Source organism: Heptranchias perlo, chromosome 32, assembly GCF_035084215.1.
Source record: "Heptranchias perlo isolate sHepPer1 chromosome 32, sHepPer1.hap1, whole genome shotgun sequence".
NCBI classification, from domain to species: Eukaryota; Metazoa; Chordata; class Chondrichthyes; order Hexanchiformes; family Hexanchidae; genus Heptranchias; species Heptranchias perlo.
Genome location: NC_090356.1, coordinates 17,999,045 through 18,019,605, shown reverse-complemented (window position 1 = coordinate 18,019,605; position 20,561 = coordinate 17,999,045). Strand labels below are relative to the sequence as shown.

Genomic DNA, 20,561 nt, shown 5'->3' with positions numbered 1-20,561 from the left:
GAAAAGGTGGTCCCAGGGTCAATTCCCCACTAGTGTTCTCAGCCAAGATGTCAGTCAGGTATTAAATTGGTCTCAGCACTTCCAAGGCTCAGAAAGGGAAGAACAAGAATGGGCCCAGCCATTATGATCTCCCATCCTCCCTGGGGTCAAATAACCTGCTGACATTCACTGCCCAGCTGATATCTGACAAATGGTCACATGGGTGAAGTATGAGGCCGACTGGCACCTTCTGTATTGCACTCCAGCAAAAGTGGGTGCAAAAATAAATAAAAAATAGTTACCATCATATCTGCCTCCCAGAAGCAAACCCCTCTGCAGGCCACTCTGAACGCATTTAGCAATGATAGAAGGCAGGGTAGTTTTGCTGGACGCCAAGATGCCATCTTATGGGAGACAAAACTTATACAAGTGGACCTGACCACACAACATATTGGAAGCAAAAAGAAATGGAAACAACAATAGATGGAATGTTAAATTTTATTTCCGATGGTCTGGAAAATAAATTTTGAGCAGAAGTTACATCAATGTGGGTGCAGAGGTTGGGAGAGAAAATATAAATTAAAAAAATGTCATTACATAAATCTAAAAAGACATTTCTCTCAGCTCATTTTAATCTCGTCGGCCAAAGGGTAAGATCCCCCCTCCGAAGAGAGACTGAGTGGTTAAATTAACTCACAGACTCTTGATCTGAACTGGTGATGGGCAATACAAAACCTTCCAGCATTTCTTGTTCTTGTATTATGGAGCTGTCACTGAAACAGGTGAAGAACTTTTGAATATTTCCCCATCATCTGACCCAGTTATGGAAATTATGGATTTTATCCTCTGAATGGAAGATGAACAAATGGTTCTTTTAAACTTTTTTTTTTAACAAAGTATATTTATCTTCCAGAGGAAAATAAAAATAAGTACATGGATTAAACAATCAGCACCAGAAGGAAAACGTATACACCCACTTTCAGTAACCTGCAGTACACAACTAACCTCTGATCAACGGAGGGATCAACAATAAATGGGATTTGTAATCTAGTTGCACCCGAGATGGTATGGGCTCCAGGAAAATCCCATTCCCAGTACAAAAGACTACAATTTGCACCCATCGATCACCAATCTAAACAAACTTAAATCCTCAGCATTGGAGATACTGAGAACGTAACACACTCTGCGATCCCAGCTCACTCCGCCTTCTCTTTTTCTTTCATGTGCAAGAAGACCACAGAGAACAAGAAGAGTCCGACCATCATGGAGAAAGTGCTGGCGTAGTACGGGTAAGCAGAGGGGATGAAACGCTCATATTGAGTGTGTTGGAGGGGACGAACAGATACCTTGAACAAAAAGAAATAGTGTTGGTTGCATTCATGGTAAGAAAGCAGTCACTTCTCTACTCGTTATCAACACAGTCCTGTGGAAAAATATCTGGCAACTCAAGATCATACGTCACACATACCAAACAAGCTCCATATAGTCCATTCCTCCATTACAGATGACTGCTGAAAGGGCTGTGGCTACGAGGGAATCAGAATGGCTGAAGGCAGAGGAATAACCAAATAAAAGGGGATGTTCCGCCTGCAGCGAAATGCAGCCCTTCCTACAACAAACATGTGGCTGAAGCATATGCGAAACAGATGCCCATCAGAACAAATGATAATCAGCCTTTGCCTGGAAATGGAAAAATACTAAATCTGTTCAGGCCTTTTCTTGGCAGTTCACTCAGCATAACCTGCTTCCCATAAGCCACCCAACTGACATGACCACGAGTATGCAGCCCCCACCCCCACAAAACCAAGATGCTTCAACCCCCTAACTCTCACTGCTCCCAGCACATGCTAAGAAACCCAGATGCATCAACGTACTGTTCCCACAAGCACCATTGCATCAAAATGGACAATGATTTCATAAACTACATATGTGAATGTACATTGAGAATTCAATAAAGAATCTGGGACTTTCCTCAATTTTCCATCAGTCACTCCTAAAATACAAAGACTCCTTGGTTTCACATTGACTGCACTTATTCTACTGAAATCACTTACAGACGTCATGCTTCTCAATGGGGAGAATAGCACAGGCAGCATTCCTTTAAGACAAGTGAGGCTACTACTCACACAAGTCTGAATTTAGGAACATTAACAGCCCCGCGAGCCTGCAGTGCCATTCAATTAGATCATGGCTGATTTGCACCTAAGCTCCATTTACCCTTTGCTCCAAACCTCTCAATACCCGTACCTAACAAAAATATATCTATCTCAGACTTGAAAGCTCCAACTGTCCTGGCACCCATAGCCTTTTGGGGAGTGTGTTCCAGATTTCTACTCCCTTTGTGTGAAAAACTGCTTCCTGATTTCGTTCCTCAATGGCCCAGCTCTAATTTTAAGATTATGCCCCCTTGTTCTGGATTCCCCCACTGGAAGAAATAGTTTCTCTGTATCTACCCCATCAAATCCTTTTAACATTTTAAACACCTATCAGTTCACCCCTCGATCTTCTATACTTAAGGGAATACAAGCCACGTTTATGCAACCTGTCCTCATAACTTAACCCTCTAAGGCCCAGTATCATTCTGGTGAATCTGCGCTGCATCCCCTCCAAGGCCAATATAACCTTCCTGAGGTGCAGTGCCCAAAACTGAACGCAGTACTCCAGATGGAGTCTGACCAAGGCTCTGTACAACTGAAGCATCACTTTCTACCCTTTGTATTCTAGCCCCTTGAGATAAAGGGCTGTTTATGTTGTGTGGCACTACCACCGTGCTAAATGGGATAGATATAGATTCAGAACAGATCTAGCAGCTCAAAATTGGGCATCCATGAGGCACTGTGGGCCATCAGCAGCAGCAGAATTGTATTCCAGCACAATCTGTAACCTTATGACCCGGCATATTCCTCACTCTACCATTACCAACAAGCCAGGGGATCAACCCTGGTTCAATGAGGAGTGTAGAAGGGCATGCCAGGAGCAGCACCAGGCGTACCTAAAAATGAGGTGCCAACCTGGTGAAGCTACAACTCAGGACTACATGCATGCTAAACAGTGGAAGCAGCATGCTATAGACAGAGCTAAGCGATTCCACAACCAACGGATCAGATCAAAGCTCTGCAGTCCTGCCACATCCAGTCGTGAATGGTGGTGGACAATTAAACAACTAACGGGAGGAGGAGGCTCTGCAAACATCCTCATCCTCAATGATGGCGGAGTCCAGCACGTGAGTGCAAAAGACGAGGCTGAAGCGTTTGCAACCATCTTCAGCCAGAAGTGCCGAGTGGATGATCCATCTCGGCCTCCTCCCGATATCCCCACCATCACAGAAGCCAGTCTTCAGCCAATTCGATTCACTCCACATGATATCAAGAAACGGCTGAGTGCACTGGATACAGCAAAGACTATGGGCCCTGACAACATCCCAGCTGTAGTGCTGAAGACTTGTGCTCCAGAACTAGCTGCGCCTCTAGCCAAGCTGTTCCAGTACAGCTACAACACTGGCATCTACCCGACAATGTGGAAAATTGCCCAGGTATGTCCTGTCCACAAAAAGCAGGACAAATCCAATCCGGCCAATTATCGCCCCATCAGTCTACTCTCAATCATCAGCAAAGTGATGGAAGGTGTCGTCGACAGTGCTATCAAGCGGCACTTACTCACCAATAACCTGCTCACCGATGCTCAGTTTGGGTTCCGCCAGGACCACTTGGCTCCAGACCTCATTACAGCCTTGGTCCAAACATGGACAAAAGAGCTGAATTCCAGAGGTGAGGTGAGAGTGACTGCCCTTGACATCAAGGCAGCATTTGACTGAGTGTGGCACCAAGGAGCCCTAGTAAAATTGAAGTCCGAGCCCGCATGCAGCACGACCTGGACAACATCCAGGCTTGGGCTCATAAGTGGCAAGTAACATTTGCGCCAGATAAGTGCCAGGCAATGACCATCTCCAACAACAGAGAGTCTAACCACCTCCCCTTGACATTCAACGGCATTTCCATCGCCGAAGCCCCCACCATCAACATCCTGGGGATCACCATTGACCAGAAACTTAACTGGACCAGCCATATAAATACTGTGGCTACAAGAGCAGGTCAGAGGCTGGGTATTCTGCGGCGAGTGACTCACCTCCTGACTCCCCAAAGCCTTTCCACCATCGACAAGGCGCAAGTCAGGAGTGTGATGGAATACTCTCCACTTGCTTGGATGAGTGCAGCTCCAACAACACTCAAGAAGCTCGACACCATCCAAGATAAAGCAGCCCGCTTGATTGGCACCCCATCCACCACCCTAAACATTCAGTCCCTTCACCACCGGCGCACAGTGGCTGCAGTGTGTACCATCCACAGGATGCACTGCAGCAACTCGCCAAGGCTTCTTCAACAGCACCTCCCAAACCCGCGACCTCTACCACCTAGAAGGACAAGAGCAGCAGGCACATGGGAACAACACCACCTGCACGTTCCCCTTCAAGTCACACACCATCCCGACTTGGAAATATATCGCCGTTCCTTCATCGTCGCTGGGTCAAAATCCTGGAACTCCCTTCCTAACAGCACTGTGGGAGAACAGTCACCACATGGACTGCAGCAGCTCAAGAAGGCAGCTCACCACCACCTTCTCAAGGGCAATTAGGGATGGGCAATAAATGCCGGCCTCGCCAGCAACGCCCACATCCCATGAACGAATAAATTTTTAAAAAGGCCAACATTCCAATACTGTTTTTGATTACTCTTTGTATTCGTCTACTTGCTTTTTAATGATGTGTACTTGGACTCCCAAATCTCTTTGCTCTTCTAGAGTTCCTAGTTTCTCACCATTTAGAAAATACTCCAATTTATTTTTAAGTCCAAAGAAGTATGAAATGACACTTGCCTGCATAGAACTCCATTTGCCATAGTTTTGCACTTAATCTGTCTATGTCCCTCTGTAACTTCCTGCTCCCATCTGCACTACCTACTGTCCCTCCTAACTTAATGTCATCCTTCTTAGTGTTATTTCTCCTGCTGTAAGTGAAAGCTGCCTCTCATAGGAGTGATCAGCAGTTGCACAAGCAGTAGAAGAATAAATCGTACTCGAATGTAGGAATGATAACTAGGGAAAAGTTTTCCAACTTAGGACAGAATGGAGCAGTGAATGGAAGATGCTTTTGTTCAAAGAATGAAGACCCTACAAGGTAAGTAATTGACTTCCCTGGCATCTTCCATATGCCACCAGGATTGATGTCAGATGAATATTTTTGATCCTTGCAAGCCTTTTACTCATCTAATACACAATAAAGAAAACTAACACCGCTGCTCGTATGCTCAGCCTGATGCATACCTGGGTGGAAGAGTAAAGGTGGGTGTATCCAAGCCTGTTGTAATCTATTTTAAACTGGAACACGCCGTAGACATCGGGCAGCTTGAACTGCACGCTGTATTTACCACCTGGGAAAACAAAACATAGATTACAGAGCATTTTCACTCTCGCTGTGCAGTATGGATAAGCTGTGCATCAGTTAGTATGAAATTGATTCTCACGCTGTAGAGGTAGGAGGGAAACAGATAAACAAAAACTCGCGGGCAAAAGGAGAAGAGAAACAAAGTACTTAACATGGCAGGTGCTGACTCCCAGCAGTGTGCTTCCTGTCACTTTGCCCTTGCATTACTCTACTGAATTGTTCCTTTTGTGGAATCAGGTGACACCCAGTCTAGACATATGGGATAAAAGTCTCCTGTCTGAAAGGGTCTTCTGTGAATTGAGCTTGGCCGTTGCAATCCAGTTCCTAGTACGCATGCACCAATTGCATAAACTTGACCCTAATTCCGCACTAACTGGCAATCTCACTCATAGGCCACAGGATGGCTGGTATGGAAAGTGGAAAGACTATCACACTGGTGCAGTAGTGGGGTGCCCGTTCAGGTTGTTGGGACAGAAGAGAGTGAGTTTAACTCAGCATCTGGCTGTGCTATATCTGACCTGCGGGTGCTTGACGCTGATACAGGTGCCTGAAATGGGAAGAGTTTCCCAGCATTAACATCTCTCACCTTGAGCACAAAAATAACATTAAAAACTGTTCATTCTCATTCAAATTTTCTTCTCCACAGTTTAAATAAACCCCACTTATAATTGCCCTGCTTTTAATCCCCTTCACAGCTTGTCCCCAGATTACGAGCCTTAACTTTTGTCACCAGCATCTTCAAGGTAATGCATGACATCCCCTTTCCGTCACTAGATCTACTTAATCACATTCCAAAAGTGCCAAAAACATTTTTGACCTGGAATGTGTACTTTTTTTCCCTCCAGGGCTCAGGCAGGAACCCAGTCTATTTCTATTTATGCTCTAAGCAAAGTTTGACAACGGACTTACACTTCAAGATTTTCTGTTTCGAGGCGATGCAATCCATACGTGTGAAAACTCATTCAACACTTTACACTTACATCTTAAAGAGTTTATTCCTCTCAGAGAGCCAACCCGCAACCCCAATCACCTCCAAACCCCTCTGAACTATCATTTCTTGTCTACGAGAGCAGCACTAACATGCCAAAATCACCTACTTTCAGAATTATGGTAAAACACTAGATACTGAATACACATCGCAAGGTTGGACTCTGCCTTTCAGCCAATAATACCATGCTATACTCTAGCTCTTTAGGTCAAATACAGCTAAACATCATCGCCAGAGCCGTACAGATTCTACTCACCATTTTTCTTCAGATAAGTCCTAACAAAGGGGTCGATGCGAACAAACTCCAGCTGAATGTCATCTCCATCGAATGGGATCCATTTCCCATTGGAGAGCTTCTCAATAACAACGCTGTACTCCTGCATCATGATAGAACATTACAAATATCACAAATCAACCCTATTACTCTCGCAACATCACAGCTGAGTCCCGGATAATAAGCACAAATGTGTGACCAGACCTTAAAGAATCAGACTTGGGCACTTTACATTTGAATAATAATCGAAGAATAAAGTACAAAGACAGGAAGTCAATAAAAGAGTCAGTATCAGAGTCTGAGACTGATTCCCCTTTACATTTATTCCATCACAGTATTACTTCTTAGTGGAGTGTAAAGAGCCCATCTCTCACTCCACTCTTTGACCAGTAATTTAAATCACTTTAGAACTGTTGAAAAATCTAAATTACCTACTTTATAGGGTCCAACTATACACACAATTTGATTCCCAATCAATGGAGGTAGAATTTACTCAAACTCCTTAGTGGCAGTGGTATCGCTCTGTAGCCACTACAGGTTATAGAGCAGTTTCATTGTCAAAGAGTAGTATGAATAAAAGCAGAGTCCATTAGTTTGAAATGGACTCTCTTCAACCTCTGAAGGGAGTGAAAGACAGGCAACATGAACATAAAGCAAGCATGGCCACAATATCCTCAACCCTTCTACCGTGAGGTACTGTTAAGTCTTGTGCAGCAGAGAAGAAAAAAGAACCAGTCACACAGTTCGTAAATAGAAAATAAACTCGCTGTGAAATTAAATCAGACATCACACAGCCTGGTCCACAAATAGCCAAAAGAGGTCTTGCAGCAAAAATGCAGCAGGAAGTTGGTAGGCTGTTAGCATGTCAGCTTATAAGGCAAACTACACCAACAAAACATGGGATGCGAGAGTAAAAGGAAATTGAGGTGATTATGAAAGGTTTTTCCCAAATCAGATTACAAAATACCCACAGCAACAGTTTTAAACACCCCATTCCCCCCTCTAAACACACATGAAAGCACTAACTGTCCCCCCTCCCAACACACACAGACCAGAGAAAGCCACACCCTTTATGCATAGTGAACAGTCAATACTTGCAGTGGATGTGATTACTGAGAGAATACGGACTGGTTTTACTAAGGTCCATTCTGACTGCAATACGAGTCATGTAAATAATTTGAGGCAAAAAAAAACAGGGACCACTGGAAATGAAGCAAAAAGATAAAAAGCCGGGATGAGTGTCTCCACTGACTCAGTGAATTCATCTAGGGTGTAGCTGAACCACCCACACCAGGGCAAGGGAAAGGCAACAGTTAATCATTCCTGATAATTATCTAGTGACCTCATAAAGTGACTTAGTGTTTTGAAGGGGGAGGGTAAAGAGAGACTGAATGCATTATGCCCAGTTTTTAACCTCACTTCTCTTGCACATTGAATTTACAACAGTACTAGATAGTCAAGTTTTTTTTAAAACAGCAAAAAGTCAATTTTACAGGGAGGCTTTTCATGTCCACAATGAGAACTGGAAGTGCCGATCTGATGACCCAGCATATTGACTTAGAAATCCTAGTCTACAAATCCCTTCATGGCCTCACTCCATTCTACCTTTGCACCTCCTTCAGCAAACAGTCCAGCTCACCACCTCTGCTTATCAGAGTCTGCTGTAGTGTGCAGCCTCCCCGCCATAGGTGGCAGGGCGTTCAGCCATAATGACCCTGCTCTCCAGAATTCTCTTCCTAAACTCCTCTGCCTTGCTACATCGCTCCCTACTTTCACAAGCTTAATTCTTCAACTGCACTTTCAGTCACCTCCCCCAACACCTTTCCCAATTTCTGCTCGATACCTGAATTCTTACTCGCTCCTCTTTAAGCACCTTGGGGTGTTGCGCTACTTTAAATGCCCCCACCACACATTTATTTAATTCATAATATCTCCTAAAATAGCGACTGAAAAATAATTCTGATAATTTTGTAACAAATTTAACAATTAGTATCAGTTTCATTGCTACTTACCACCAGGTCAGTTATGGTGTAGGCATTTGGTGGACTGGTTTCTCCAACAGGGTGGTGAGACACCTTTCCAACACGGAGAACTCCTTCCTCTTTGAATACCCAGCGGGACAGTGCCACTGCCAGCTCATAGTTCCCAGTTGTTGAGAATCTAAATTCAAGAAAAAGTTGATATCACATCAAACACTTTAGCACAATCTTGTATCAGTGCCAAGCTCACAAAACGCAACTTGTAAAAAAAATTATGAAAAGATTTACATTTTTGGAGTACGTATGTCACAGAGGGAGGAAGAATTCTAGATTTTTTTATTGCAGTGACCTGCGCTCCTTGGTCTAGTTCTATGCTCTGTAATTTGGGAGAGCTAGATCCAAGGAGGACTAGTCAATGTTATAACTATCAAACTTTGCATTCCCAAATCTCAGTCTCAGCTCCAGAACTTCAGATCTTCCCAAGGAACATGGCTATTCCCAGGAGTGCTGTTCATTGCTGTTGAATGGCAGAATCCCATCAAACTTATCATTCAGCACACCAGATACACAACTGCTTTTGTTCAAATAACCCCTTGGGTTCAAAGATTTCACTTTTTAAAAAAAATCTCACATTCCCATTACCCTTTAGCCGAATTGAATAGTGATTGAAAGGTCTATGGATATGGACCATTCAACCATCAGAAGGCAGATGTTCCATCACATAGCAGAATATGTTGCAGTCTGAAATGAGATTAGAAACTATCCTGAGGCCAAAACATGCCCAAGATTAAGATACTAGCTGCACAATTTCCACAACCTTGTATTTAATAAAACTATTTATTATCACTGATCAAATTGAAGTAATAGCTTCATATGCTGTAATTTTGTATATATATATCTCTATACAAAATAACAGCATATAAAGTATTCACTTCATTAGCTTGCCAGACAACAATATATTGCCAAGTTAAAACTCACAACTCCTCTAATAATAAAGCAGCTCGTGCCATCCCAGACTTGACAAGTGTCAAATAATGACCATCTTGAACAAGAGAAAGTCCAGCCACCTCCACATGACCTTTAATGGCACCACCATCACTGAATCCCTCACCATCAACACCCTGGGGTTCACCACTGACCAGAAGCTGAACTGGACCAGCCATATCAACAATATGGCTACAAGAGCAGGACAGAGGCTGGGTACTCTGCAACGAGTGACTCACAACTCCTGACCCCTCAAAGCCCCTCTACTATCTACAAGACTCAAGTCAGCAGTGTGATGGAATACTCACCACTTGCCTGGTTGGGTACAGCCACAACAACATTCAAGAAGCTCAACACTAACCAGGACACAGCAGTTCACCTGATTGATGTCCCTGCCACCACACTCAATATCCACTTCCTCCACCACTGGTGCTATGTGGCTGCAGTATATACTATCTACAGGATCCAGTGCAACAACCAGCCAAGCTTGCTTCAGCTGCACCTCCCTCCCCTGTAACCTCTAACACCAAGAGAACAAGAGCAGCAATACTGTGGGAACACTATCACCTCCAGGTGCCCATGCTGACTTGGACATGGATCGCCGATCCTTCATCATCGATGAGTCAGAATCTTGGTATTCCCTATCTAACACCATTGTGAGAGTGCCATCATCATAAGGACTGCAATGGTTCAAGGAGAAGGCCCACCACCACCGTCTCAGTGCAACTAGGGATGGACAATAAATACGGTCTTGCCTGCATTGCCCACATCAAGAACAACTATTTTTTAAAATGACAAGTTTTCTTTTTGCAAAGTAGTGACAACAAACAGGTTGGAGTATAAGGCATTGATGAAAAATCTTATACTAGTCAAAGTAACTTTGTCCTTTTACATCTGGTCTTACCTCTCAGCTCCTGGAGTAGCTTTTTGTACAGGAGAGTTAAAGAAGGCATCACTGAAAAAATCAAGGGAGCCGCTGAAGACTACACGAGCATTGTTCCGGGCCTGGAGTCCAGCAATCAGTAAGGTGTTCTTCCCCACAGCATGAGGATACTAGTACAATGAGGAAAATGAGATGTTTATCACAATCAGGCTATTGATTCCCTTCCTGCTTTACATACGTATTTGGCTACCTGTTATTGCGAGTGTGCTATTGGCTGTCACTCACTGTGTGCAGTAACACTTGAGGTATGTTAAGCTCGTGCACACTAAACAACTTCTTTGAATTCAAAAGGAACTCAAAGAGCAACTGGGCTATGTACAATACACAGAGCACCCAGAACATGCCCCACAGAACATGCAGTATACATTCCAGAGTGCCCAATATACACCCACAGAATACCCAGTATCTACACTTAAAATATATCCCACAAGTACCCAGTATCTACACACAGCACAAGTTGCACGAAGCATGCCTATCACTTTCAGTCAAAGCTCAATGTCAAGTATGGTAGCTGTGAAATTAACCCAATAGTGCAGTATACAGTGGATTCAACACTGCAGAAATTACACAGGAAAATTAAACAGAACTGAACTTTCTTTTGCTCAATTGGCAAAGACAACGTCGCACTGAGCCAGTAAGCCCTGTTTAATCTGCAGTCTGTGCTGAGTTAGCTGATCTCAAAACAGGGCAGCAGTTGGGGCACTACAATTCACCTCAATGCCCTCGAACTAGGGAAGGGATGAATATAACCCACTCCTGACCTCTATCCAGTGATCATTTTGGAAAGTCTTAATGTGTACATATCAGGTGATGCTAGGATTGAGCTTGGTTGTGGTTCCATGGTCAGATAACCTGCTGACAACCAGTCTAGGCTCATGCATGAAAAATGGTCACTTGAATGTGGTACCAGAGGGTGCCCATTGAACTGTACTCCAGCACGAGTCAGGACCTTCAGGGGAGGAAGAGGATCATTCCACAGCCAGGAGATTAGACACGAGAGTTACCTGCGTTACAGGCTTGTCTGGGAAGAAGGAGTAAGAGCTGGAGGATCCAGTCAGAATATCCAGGACAAGAGGGTTATCAGGATCTGCGACCATTCTAGAAGAAAAAAAAAACGTCAAGGTCTGGAGCAATGGACACAAAGATAAAGCAAATAAATTGTTCCCATTGCAATTTTTAAACTAAATAAGGAGTTGGTCTGCAGAGAAAGTCCTATCATAATTTTCAGAAACACATAATGCTCATGCAAGTGCAAAGTGTTACCTCAGCATTCAAGCTTGTTTCTTGAACTGAGCTCAGCACCTGCCCCTCCCTGGGTGTTCTTGCTTGGTTCCTTAGTTGGTTACTTCCTCGATTCCTGTACTATAGTTCCTCCAGCTCTGCAATGCACTCTCCATTCTTCCACCTCTGCTCTACCGTATGTTCCCCCACCCATTCTAGCATTGGTGGCAGACCCTTCAGTCATCTCTCCTCCACACTCTGGAACTCTCCCCAAGCTCCCCGTACTGCTTTGCTATGTCTCCTTCCCCCTTCACAGGTTTCCTCAATACCTACCTCTCATCCATGCCTTTGGGCACTGTCCCCAATTTCTCTACTGCTCCTGTCTGATCCCCAACTGTGAAGCTCCCTTGGATTTTTGCTACATTAAAGGCTCTATATGAACAACTTTTCACAGTTGCTATCCTATATAAAGTATCAAATTCATTTCTTGCACAGGCCATATATAAAATATCCCATTCTTGACCAGTTGCCTTCCTTGATATAGCTTCAGCAATGAGCTATAGTTAGTTATATACGCTTCAGATGTGTCCTAACACTTGATCAGCCTTGTTGATAAGTTTCACAATGGCTAAATACTTTGTGGCTGATCAAATCACTCCCAAATCGCTCCCTTTTCCATTTTTGCTCATGGACATTCCTTACTCTCTCACTCCAGGTTCCAACATATCTAATCTTAAAACCATCTATATTAAACTACACCTGGTCTAGTTCATCCAGTTAATTGGAATAAATCCCTCTGAATGCTGCCAGCTTCTCTTATATTTGACATTTGCCCATATAGTTGCTCTGATTTTAACCTTTTTCTCCATCACTACTTGTTCTTGTTTTCATCCTATATGTCACCAAGACCTTATAACAAATCCTTAACCAATAATGTCTGCAAAACCATTAGTGCTCCTCAAACACAGCAGTTTCAAAATTTAATAAAAAACGAAACCACTGAAAGTAAAGAATAAGCATGCTTTGAGGAACAAAATGCAAATATCATTACACTGCATGATATCAAAGGCATCGCACTGCCTGTGGTTATCAGCCAGTGAAACCAGTTTGTTTCTCATTCAAGTTTACATAAATTGCCCATCTCAGATTGGTGTGGAAGATACTCTAAAGCCCTAGGACTGCAATTCACAATTGGGCAGTGTTTGATGGCCAAGTTTGTGACAAATGGCTGCAATGGTTGATTTTGTTCTGCTACAAGTACAGAGTAGAAGAGTGAGAAATCAACGGAATACCTTAGGACTTACCCAACTCCCCGAAATAAAAGGGGATTCTTTGGCTGTTTTCCCACAATAGCAGGAGCCTTCAGCAGTTGTTCATTGTCAGCGACGATCAGAGTGTGCTTTGGAAAAACAAAGGCATTTATAGTCAACTTTTCTTTCTCATAAATCAATTCAATCTTCTAGAATGTTTAACAGTTCTGTATGAAGCCACATTTCTTGGTTGCCTCACAAATATATTGAAATTTGTTGGCGTTTATTAAATATGTCCTTTTTATTATTCGTTCATGGGATGTGGGCTTTGTTGGCAAGGCCAGCATGTATTGCCCATCCCTAATTGCCCTTGAGAAGGTGGTGGTGAGCCGCCTTCTTGAACCACTGCGGTCCGTGTGGTGAAGGTTCTCCCACAGTGCTATTAAGTAGGGAGTTCCAGGATTTTGACACAGGGACGATGAAGGAACGGCGATATATTTCCAAGTCGGGATGGTGTGTGACTTGGAGGGGAATGTGCTGGTGGTGTTGTTCCCATGTGCCTGCTGCTCTTCTCCTTCTAGGTGGTAGAGGTCGCGGGTTTGGGAGGTGCTGTCAAAGAAGCCTTGGTGAGTTGCTGCAGTGCTTCCTGTAGACGGTACACACTGCAGCCACAGTGCGCTGGTAGTGAATGTTAAGGGTGGTGGATGGGTGCCAATCAAGCGAGCTGCTTTGTCCTGGATGGTGTCGAGCTTCTTGAGTGTTATTGGAACTGTACTCATCCAGGCAAGTGGAGAGTATTCCATCACACTCCTGACTTGTGCCTTGTAGATGGTGGAAAAGCTTTGGGGAGTCAGGAGGTGAGTCACTTGCCACAGAATACCCAGCCTCTGACCTGGTCTTGTAGCCACAGTATTTATGTGGCTGGTCAATGGTGACCCCCAGGATGTTGATGGTGGGAAATTCCCCGATGGTAATGTCGTTGAATGTCATGGGGAGGTGGTTGGATTCTCTCTTGTTGGAGATGGTCATTGCCTGGCGTGAATGTTGCTTGCCACTTATCAGCCCAAGCCTGGATGTTGTCCAGGTCTTGCTGCATGCGGGCACGGACTGCTTCATTATCTGAGGAGTTGCGAATGGAACGGAACACTGTGCAATCATCAGCGAACATCCCAATTTCTGATCTTATGATGGAGGGAAGGTCATTGATGAAGCAGCTGAAGATGGTTGGGCCTAGGACACTGCCCTGAGGAACTCCCGCAGCAGTGTGCTGGGGCTGAGATGATTGGCCTCCAACAACCACTACCATCTTCCTTTGTGCTAGGTATGACTCCAGCCAATGGAAAGTTTTCCCCCCGATTCCCACTGACTTCAATTTTGCTAGGGCTCCTTGGTGCCAAGCTCGGTCAAATGTTGCCTTGATGTCAAGGGCAGTCACTCTCACCTCACCATGTTTGGACCAAGGCTGTAATGAGGTCTAGAGCCAAGTGGTCCTGGCGGAACCCAAACTGAGCATCGGCGAGCAGGTTATTGGTGAACAAGTGCCGCTTGATAGCACTGTCGACGATACCTTCCATCACTTTGCTGATGATTGAGAGTAGACTGATGGGGCGGTAATTGGCCGGATGGATTTGTCCTGCTTTTTGTGGACAGGACATACTGGGGCAATTTTCCACATTGTCGGGTAGATGCCAGTGTTATAGCTGTACTGGAGGCCTGGCTGGTTCCGGAGCACAAGTCTTCAGTACTACAGCCGGGGTGTTGTCGGGGCTCGTGGCCTTTGCTGTATCCATAACTGACCTAGGAGCACTTGATGCTCACACTGGGTCCGAAAAGTGGAAACATGTTCTATTACTCAGCACTAACATTCCTCACTTTGACAAGGATAAAATTCACCAAATGTAAACTAAAAGTCTCGGATCTATGGCTCTAGATGGGAGGGTGGGGGAAAAAGAAATAAGAATGCTCAACTTCAACTGCTCTTACTTTGCAAAGATCGCTCATGCCATTTAAGCAAGTTGCCTTGTGAGGGATACGCTGTTAGATCAAGTGCTACTTCTTTCACCAATGTCTTTACCTGGCCAGGATCAGAAACATCGTAGTTATGATGGTCAATAACAGCAGTTTTCTCCTCATCAAATTCGATACCGCACTCACTACCCAGCTCTCGCAATGGGTCCCCTTTAAATAAGCACAGACAAAATTCAACTCATATTGGGGCTACTAGAAAATTCCAACTACATTCACTGCCGCCCTCCGGAGGTTGCAAAAATGATGCCCCCTCCCATCTCACAAAATTCAACACTACACCCTCCCCCACATTGTAAACATCATCCTGCCCCATTCATCGACTTGTCCCTCATTCTTGCTTCTGGCTCCTAACCATGCAGCTGCTTTGCTCCACAATCAAATCTGCAGAGTGCTGTTGGTGGGTGGAGGAGAAAGAGGGAGGATTCGTTGTAATTTTGCCAGACTAGGATTTCTTTAGGCCAAATGGTTTAAGTTTTTTTTAAAATTATGAAACTTTTGAGTTTCTGAGGAGCACTAATTGGTTTTGAAGTGGCAGACATACTGGTTGCCGAGGGTTTGTGATATAGTTATGGTGGGAATGCAGACAGGCACCAGTAGCGATGAGGAATAAAGTTGAAATCAGAGCAACTATATGGGAAAATGACAAGTACAAGGGAGATTGGAAGCATTCAGATGAATATGCACCAATTAAGTGGATAAGCTAGGGCAGGTGAATTTGTGTGTAGATAAATTTAAGTTTATTTTGAGCCTGAGGCTAACAAAAGCAAAGAAATGCCCAATTCCTTATTGGTACCAAACTAGCATCACCTTAAAGTATTGTATTTTTTGGCACAGGAAAGTACACTTAAACAAAACACACATCTATGAATTATAGATCAGATGAAGAAATATTACAGACCAGTTGCTCAAAGGGCCAGATTTCCTATTACTGTTGGTGCAACAATAAATCCAGGATATGACCCATTTCATGAAGGGAGGAAGTCTGGAAAGCTTGCAATGAGAAATTTGCTGTCCAAGGAGTGAGATTACAGTTGTGCCACAAAGATCTTTCCCCATTGAGTCCTGATTTCAATAGGCCAGTAAGAGGTGATGATGAAGCAGGCCACCAAAAGCAGGGTTGGCAAAGTATCTGCTCACAAGGAGAGAAGGATCACCACATGCTGTTATCTGTGTCCCTTTGCATTTAGAATAGAAAGGCAAACGCCTGGCACTAAATCAGCAGCCTGCTTTCAGATGCCAGTGAACCTGAAAAGGATGGGAGTAACGTATCGAAGAATTATGTAGCAAGTATTTTCCTTCTTTACTGTGTTCGAGGTGGAAAAATATGCCTAGGAAGGAGGGGTCAGGAAGGGCCCATGAAACGGATATGGTTTCCAGCTAGTTTGGTAACCTTGTTCTCCAGTTAATGAGAACAAGTTTATACCACCAACTTATGTCATATTTATTCCAAGAAATCACAACTTACAAATTTGTAAAAGGAAGATTTTGATCAGAGGGGGACATGGAACTTTCAATGGATATACAGACATCCCCATAACTTCTGTACAATGCGTCAGTTTTGACTCAGTGGTAGCACTCTCACCACTGAGTCAGAAGGTTCAAGCCCCACTCCAGAGACTTGATCTAGATTAACATTTAAATGCAGTACTGAGGGAATGCTGCACTGTTGGAAGTACTTTCTTTTGGATGAGATGTTAAACCAAAGCCCTGTCCGTCCTCTTAGTGGATGTAAAAGATCTCATGGCACTATTCGAAGAAGAGCAGTGGAGTCCACTGGGATCCTGGCCAACATTTATCCCTCACCCAACATCATTAAAGTAGATGATCTGGTCATTTATCTCATTGCTGTTTGTGGGACCTTGCTGTGCACAAATTGGCTGCCACATTCGCCATATTACAACAGTGACTACACTTCAAAAGTACTTAATTGGCTGTGAATCACTTTGGGACATCCCGAGGTACTGATAGGCGCTATATAAATGCAAGTTTGTTCTTTCTTTACTAAGAGATAATGCTTTTTAATTACTTAATATGGTCACATTTCGAACGTCACTACATTTCAGATGTAATATTTATTCCTTATTTTTACCAATGTCCGAGCTTGCAGCAACCAAGATGTTTCCACCTCCATCGATGAACGCGGCAATAGTTTCAACGTTGATGTTTCCGCCAAAATCTGGAACCAAAAGCGAATTTTTATTACTCCCAACTGCGTATCCTTTGTAGCTCCTCTACACCCTCAAGCAGAGCAGCTGCTGGTTCTAGGGAGAGCACTACACTAATCCGTATCAACCCTACGGGGTCAGGGTCTCAATTACAGCTTGTGGATTTTTTTTAGGAAATTCTCACTCATTGCCTGTTGCAGCACTCTATACACTCGTGATAAGTGCTGTGTCCATTCCATAATCCTTCCTTTCCTATTAGCTAAAAAGCACTAATGGCAATGGGCAGCAATCTCTTCAAAAAAAAAGTAACATTCAATTTGAGTGAACATACTGAACTAACTAAAGTAACTTCCATTTCTGTGACTTGCTTTTAATGGCTCCTGTCTTTTGTTTTTCTCACTCTTCAGGCTCTCTCCCTTTACTCAAATTCCTTATCTTATCCATTCATTATTTTATGTAATATATGGCTTTTCAGTTGGGGTTGGGGGTGGGGGTGGGGGGAAGAGAATGCCTGATCTGCTCCCAGGTCTCTGTAACAGACAGCATGAGCTAACATTTGTAATTTTAACTATTCCTTAACCTCTGCTCACTACCTTGCTAACTGCACAGCCAAAAATTAGGCCAGGAATGTTAAGATATCCAAGCTCCTTCAATGGCAAAGCTAAGCCATACAAACTGAAAAGATCCTAGATCCAACCCCCAGTCAATACTGAATTAGCTGATCTCAACTGAGGCAGTAGGGGATTTTTCACTGGCCTCGGTGCCCCTGATTAGGGAGAGGAAACTCCTGCAAGACGTGCCTTGTCACATAAGGATCAGATTGTGCTCGGTTGTGATGGCACAAATGATTAACTAGCCGACTGACACTGCCTTAGCCACTTTGGCAAGGTATTGGAGAGCAACCAGTGCTTGTAGATCCAAACTGCAGTTAATGTCTTTAAAAGAGGAGATAAAGTTGGTAATATATATTTCCTGGCACTAAAGGATAGCCCACCACCATGTTGACTCTACATTACATATAAAGCCCTCCAAGCTCACTTGCTGATACAATGCACTACATTGTTCCATTCCAAGCAGGCCACTGCAAGCAATCTACTAGTGAACCTTCTTTAATCAGGAAAGTTCAAGAAGCCTCCAAGAACAAATTGCAATTTCCAAGTGAAAAAACTATTACAGGAAAGTCAGACATCTTTACCTTCCACTGATGGAGAAAAAATGATGAGGTGATCATGCAGAAATTCTCCATGTTTAATCAGAGCCAAACCAGGATCATCCGAAATCTTGAATGTCAAGTTAAATCCAAGATCTAATTGGAGATTTCAAACAAAAGCAACAGGTTAGTGCATTTCAATAAATGATGAGAAGATGCAGAAATACACCAGAATAATGATATTTACAGTAAGACTTCGTGCGATTTGGCATGAATCATTTCCACCCTGGAGGTACGGTAGCTCCTTTTAGGAAAGTCACCCGCCACCCGGCTCCCACCTGTCAGGCTCCTGAAGAACATGGAGTGCGTCTCCTTCATGTTGATGTTCTCCAGAAGCACCAGCGTCCGCCCGGCCCCATCCACCACAGAGAGGAGAGAGACGAGCAGGAGAACCACAGGCACCGAGGCCCGCTGCACAACCATCGCGCTCTCCCTCCGACCCACCGCCATCTCCAGACCCACCGCCACACAGACCGGAACCGGAAATCCCCACCGCTCCTAGCAACCACCGTGCCATCGCATTGCTCGTCTCAAGCTCCCCATTATTATTATTAATAATAATAAATTTACTATTTATTTTTAGTTTTCGATTTCCGGCGTTTTTAAATCGCGAAAATCCTTCAATTTATAAATAAACCACGACCAGTTCCAGAAGCCAACCAATCAGCAGCGGCCAACTTGTCATTACAGCCTGCTGCATCAGTGAAAGGGGTCCCCGGAGAACGCAAGTACTGTCTGGTGTTCCTATGCCTTCATGTCAATACCAAACAGAAGCAGAATAGCAGGTCATGGTTTAATTTGTGATATTTTCCAGACTGATATGAAATTGTAATAATCTTAATAACTAAAGTCTCCAGTTCATAAAATATAATGTACTAAAATATTATTTTAAAAATCAGACTTTGGATGTCAAGTTTACATTTAGAAATTGCTAGACAGGTCCAAAACCAGACAGGCGATAACCCCAAAGTTTCACCAACACAGTTGTACAAAGTGGTTAATGTGTTGATTTGTCTTTGAGATGGTACAAAAATACATTTTAAAAATGTCTGTTTCTATATTTCTCCGATTTTGAAAAATAGCAAGGGAAGTATTTGATAGGAAGAATTTTCCGGGGTGTTATGTGAGTGAGTCCCTGAAGTTCAGTGTTGGGATCACAACATGACCTGGATTGAGAAACTCAATACAAAGTGATCAAAACTTACAGATGATACCAAATTAGAAAGAGGCAGCTCAGGAGCTAAAAGTCGCACTTGACCCTGACTCCACTAGGTGTATTGAGGATGCTGAAGCTTGTGGAGCAATCCTGTCCGAGCTGAGCCACCTTCGGATGGAATTTCTCATCGGCGCCAGGCCCCGAAACCTCCCCTGGAATCATCGTGAACGGATCGAGTAGCTGCCCTCTTGTACTGCTGGTTCTTAGTTTCTTTATTTATAATTATTGTTTTGCTTGTTATCTATGTTCATGTGCAGTTTATTCCCTCTTCCCACTGTTCCCCTTGCTCCCCCTCTCCACTATCCATAATCATGGCACTGCCTCATGCTGAGCAGCCAAATGGAGCTCACCCAAGTCAACTGGCCAGTCTCATATGTGAACCTTTTTGGGAGGTTTGACACTGGGCCCATCTGTGTTTTTTTTTTATTACTGATGCCTTCCTTTTAGGAGACGTCATAGTAATCATTGGTCTGGACAAAATAAGACAGTGGGCCCATCACAGTCTCGAGATGACTACTGAACCGTTGTAATGTAAAATGTCGGCAGGCTATTCAATTGCAAGGTACATCCCAATCTTGTCCTCACCTATGCAGTTCAGGTAGGGAAAGCTATATAGCAATCAGGAATTAGCACCCTATCTATTTTCCTTTACAGGCATGCTAATCCCATTTATAGAACCCTTACAGCTGCACCATCTGAAATAAACTAATTTAGCAGATTGGGATTGAACCTGTAACCTTTCTTGGTCTATGTACTTCACAGATACAGACTTAACCATTCAGCTAATGGGGAGTCCCAGGTATCAACATTTTAATAAACCATTGTGCGAGGTGAGACACCAAACCAAAGGTCTTGAACAGAACTGTGTACAAATGTCCCTTATC

At 43.7% G+C, this 20,561-nt stretch overlaps 1 protein-coding gene across 1 annotated transcript; it reads right to left on the bottom strand.

Moving 5' to 3' along the window:
* Positions 1–463: 463 nt before the first annotated feature.
* On the bottom strand, positions 464–18,941 carry ddost (dolichyl-diphosphooligosaccharide--protein glycosyltransferase subunit (non-catalytic)). Its single transcript, XM_067970518.1, has 11 exons — positions 18,740–18,941; positions 18,447–18,557; positions 17,176–17,262; positions 15,133–15,236; positions 13,113–13,207; positions 11,592–11,685; positions 10,549–10,697; positions 8,694–8,841; positions 6,664–6,784; positions 5,299–5,405; positions 464–1,325 (listed from the first exon to the last, which is right to left on the bottom strand). Exons 1-11 carry the CDS (start codon positions 18,909–18,911, stop codon positions 1,176–1,178), a joined length of 1,338 nt encoding a protein of 445 aa, XP_067826619.1. The 5' UTR covers positions 18,912–18,941; the 3' UTR covers positions 464–1,175.
* Positions 18,942–20,561: the final 1,620 nt, after the last annotated feature.